The 3,390-nt window shown below is 44.0% G+C and overlaps 1 protein-coding gene across 1 annotated transcript in view; it reads left to right on the forward strand.

Moving 5' to 3' along the window:
- The window catches only part of G6PC (glucose-6-phosphatase, catalytic subunit), a 7,939-nt gene extending 6,439 nt beyond the window's left edge, over nucleotides 1-1,500 (forward strand). The window contains exon 5 of the mRNA XM_008571912.1: nucleotides 989-1,500. Within this exon, the coding sequence (XP_008570134.1) occupies nucleotides 989-1,500 (512 nt within the window). The remainder of the gene's footprint in view (nucleotides 1-988) is intronic.
- Nucleotides 1,501-3,390: the final 1,890 nt, after the last annotated feature.

Consider the following 3,390-nt stretch of genomic DNA (forward strand, 5'->3'; position numbering starts at 1 on the left):
CGTCAAAATAACTCACCCGATTGAATTAGCTTGAAATCTCTGAGCTTTTTACATTCTTTATTTCTCACTGAGCTTCAGTTGGAAGTAAGCCCTAATTTAGTTTTCAGGGAATCTGTAAACTTAACGAATTAACATGGTATCTTAGGAAAGCTTTTTGAAGACAGTACATTCATCTGCAAACCTAATAGGTATTGGCAGTTGATCTCTTTTATAGGGTCAGAGTTTTGAATATCTGTGTTTTCTTAGACCTAGTCAGTAAGAGGCAGAGAAGATTTAGGTTAAGTGTAAGAAAGAACATCTTGATTTTGTGGGAGGCATTGGAATATAAGGCCTTATGAAAATTGTGGAATTTGTCCTCTGAGATCTGTAAGAGCAGAACACAGTCACATTCAAAGAATAATGTTGAGAACAAGGGAGATAATGGTCTCGGGGTAAGCACAAAAGTAACACAGCATTTAGTACTGGCTTCCACGCTTAAGGAGGAGCCTGGAGGCCATGCCACGTGAAAAACCTGGGAATGTTTAGGTTAGAGAGGAGAATAACTGTCTTCAAACGTGTGACAAGGGGACTAGATTCACAGCTAACTAACTCCCATGGAAAGAACTGAGACCAATGGATGGCATTAGAAGAGGATAGATTTCAGCTCAGCACGAGGAAGAACTATTTAGCCATCAAATCCATTTAAAGATGAAATGGGCTGTTCTGGTGGGAGTGAGCTCTCTGCTGCTGCAGGTATTCACGTAGAGACAGGAAGCCCCTGCCAGGACACTTGCATGCGGTGAGAGGACGTACGTAGTATGGTTCTTCCACGTGAAGGAGCCCATTGTTGAAGACAGGCTGGAGTCACACATGTGAATAAAACAGATGACCTTCTGGTCTGGTGTCTGATTCAATGGCAGGACGAATGGCATGTCACCCATTACTCCACACCCACCTGTAGTGAAGGTCCACAGTCTTCCCTGCTCCTCACATTCTTTCTTCTGCTCAGGCATCGCTGTCGCTGAGACTTTCCGTCACATCCGGAGCATCTACAATGCCAGTCTCCAGAAATACATTCTCATCACCTTCTTCCTGTTCAGCTCTGCCATTGGATTTTACCTGCTGCTGAAGGGGCTGGGCGTAGACCTCCTGTGGACGCTAGAGAAAGCCAAGAGATGGTGCGAGCGGCCCGAGTGGGTCCACATTGACACCACACCCTTTGCCAGCCTCCTTAAGAACCTGGGGACCCTCTTTGGCCTGGGGCTGGCTCTCAATTCCAGCATGTACAGGGAGAGCTGCAAGGGCAAACTCAGCAAGTGGCCCCCATTCCGCCTCAGCTGCATTGTGGTCTCCCTCGTCCTCCTGCACCTCTTTGACTCTTTGAAACCCCCGTCCCGAATCGAGCTGATCTTCTACATCCTGTCCTTCTGCAAGAGTGCGGCAGTGCCCCTGGCATCAGTCAGTCTCATCCCCTACTGCCTCTCCCGGGTCCTGGGCCAGCCACACAAGAAGTCTTTGTAAGGGATGCAGAGTCTTCAGTATCTGAAGTCAATGACTGTGCCAGGCATTGAGGAGAACCAGAGTCTTCTGCCAGCCTATTTTGAAGCCAGAAGTGCTAAAGTCAGCTCAGGTGACCCCTCTCCCTTTTGCAATTCTAGTTGCATTGGGTGATGTTTTTGAAAAGCTAACGAGGCCACTTGAAAACACCTTGACTGTTAGAATTTGGGTTGTTTGGATTTTCCCTGAAGACTTACTTCTTCTTCTGTCAGATATATAAAAGCAAGACTTCCAGGTAGAGCCAGCTCCCAAGCCCAGTCCAGAGATCCCAACTGAGAATTTTCTACCTGTGCTCATCCTTACCAAAAAAAGGTGAAAGGAGCAATGGATTCGATTGGGAAAGAAGGACACATTAAGGAGGAGTTTTTAGTGTGTTACAGATACAAACTATATGCCGAGCAATGTCTAAATGGCTTCAATTATATTTGAATCTTTAGTTAAGGCACACTCAATAATGGAGGGCCAACTTAAAGAGTAATTAATAGGTGGTTAGTGGGGTAATTCTGCTTCTGGTATTTTTCTACTATACATACACGGTCATTATATTTACTTGGATTTCTGGATGGCTGCAATGATCTAGATGTGCTACAAGGTCAGAACATTCAGGCATAGTCAATCTCTTCCCTATCACACTACATCTTCCTCCTTATCAGCCCAGCCTGCTTTCCCCAGAATATTCCGCTGGTTCCACACCTGCCCTGCTGGATCCTCACATGCCACCTCTAAAGGGTGGCTCTGTGATGGTGCTGTCGTATGCTTCAGTTAAGCTCTGAAACCTTGGGCAAAATGGCAAGGAGAGGGCCAGAATTTCTCTCTCCAGAGGTCACTCCAATGTTACTTTTGATTCCTGGAGGGTAAATATGACTCCTTTCTCTATCCCAACCCAACAAGAACACATTTCGAAAGGAAAAGCCGACTCCTCTTTGCCTGTTCTTCAGTCTCAGCTTATTCGCAGAATATGTCCTCAAAAAAAAAAAAAAAAAAACCTGAAGTCTATTTATTTGAAAGTCCTTGTTTTTCTACTAATATATAGGATACAATATATTATCATTCACACCAACTATCCTGCTCATAACATCTTTGAAAGGAAAAATATAAATGTGCAATGTTTTATTAAAGCAACATTTTATTTAAGAATGAAGTCTTGATGACTGAATTTTTACTTTGTTTTATTTCATTTTATCGTTGTTGTTATTGTTTTGCTGGCTGGCCAGTGTGGCGATCTGAACCATTCATCTCGGTCCTACAACGTGATTACTATATTTTAGATGCCATGTGATCTGAAGTTTCTAATTCTGGCCCACCTAAATTTCTAGCTCTTTCTTTGTTTCCCTAAACAAATAATTTGGTGTCTCTGTACTTATATTTTCCCTTTAGAGAAGGAAATTGCTCTGTCTTGAGTTGACCGGGAATTCTAGCAGGGATCGGAAGACTTATAAGGGGTCCACAGGGGAACAGGTAGAGTTGAGCACATCAGTGAAGGCACAATATCAGCACAGAACCAGACAGACCCAGAGTTGGCCAAAACTGAACATTAGTTACCAGACCACAGGTCACCATGAGTTGCTCTATGGGATCAAATTGGAATTTCAGGGCAGACAAGCAGGATCACTACCAAACTAAGCAATCAAGGCAAGCAAGTCATAGCAGAACAAGACTGAACAGACTCTGGAAATCCAGAAATCCAGTGTCAGCAAGGTTGCAGGTTATAGTTAAAGAAAGTCTAAACAGGGAAAGTTATAGCACCAAGGAATGTTCAAGGAAGCTATCCTAGGTTTCTCTGTTAAGTGATTTATTTCATCCTGGGTGCAGGGTCCCACCTCCAAAGGCCTTGACTCATCACCATTACCCTGG

Source organism: Galeopterus variegatus, unplaced genomic scaffold, assembly GCF_000696425.1.
Source record: "Galeopterus variegatus unplaced genomic scaffold, G_variegatus-3.0.2 Scaffold733, whole genome shotgun sequence".
Taxonomy (NCBI): Eukaryota; Metazoa; Chordata; class Mammalia; order Dermoptera; family Cynocephalidae; genus Galeopterus; species Galeopterus variegatus.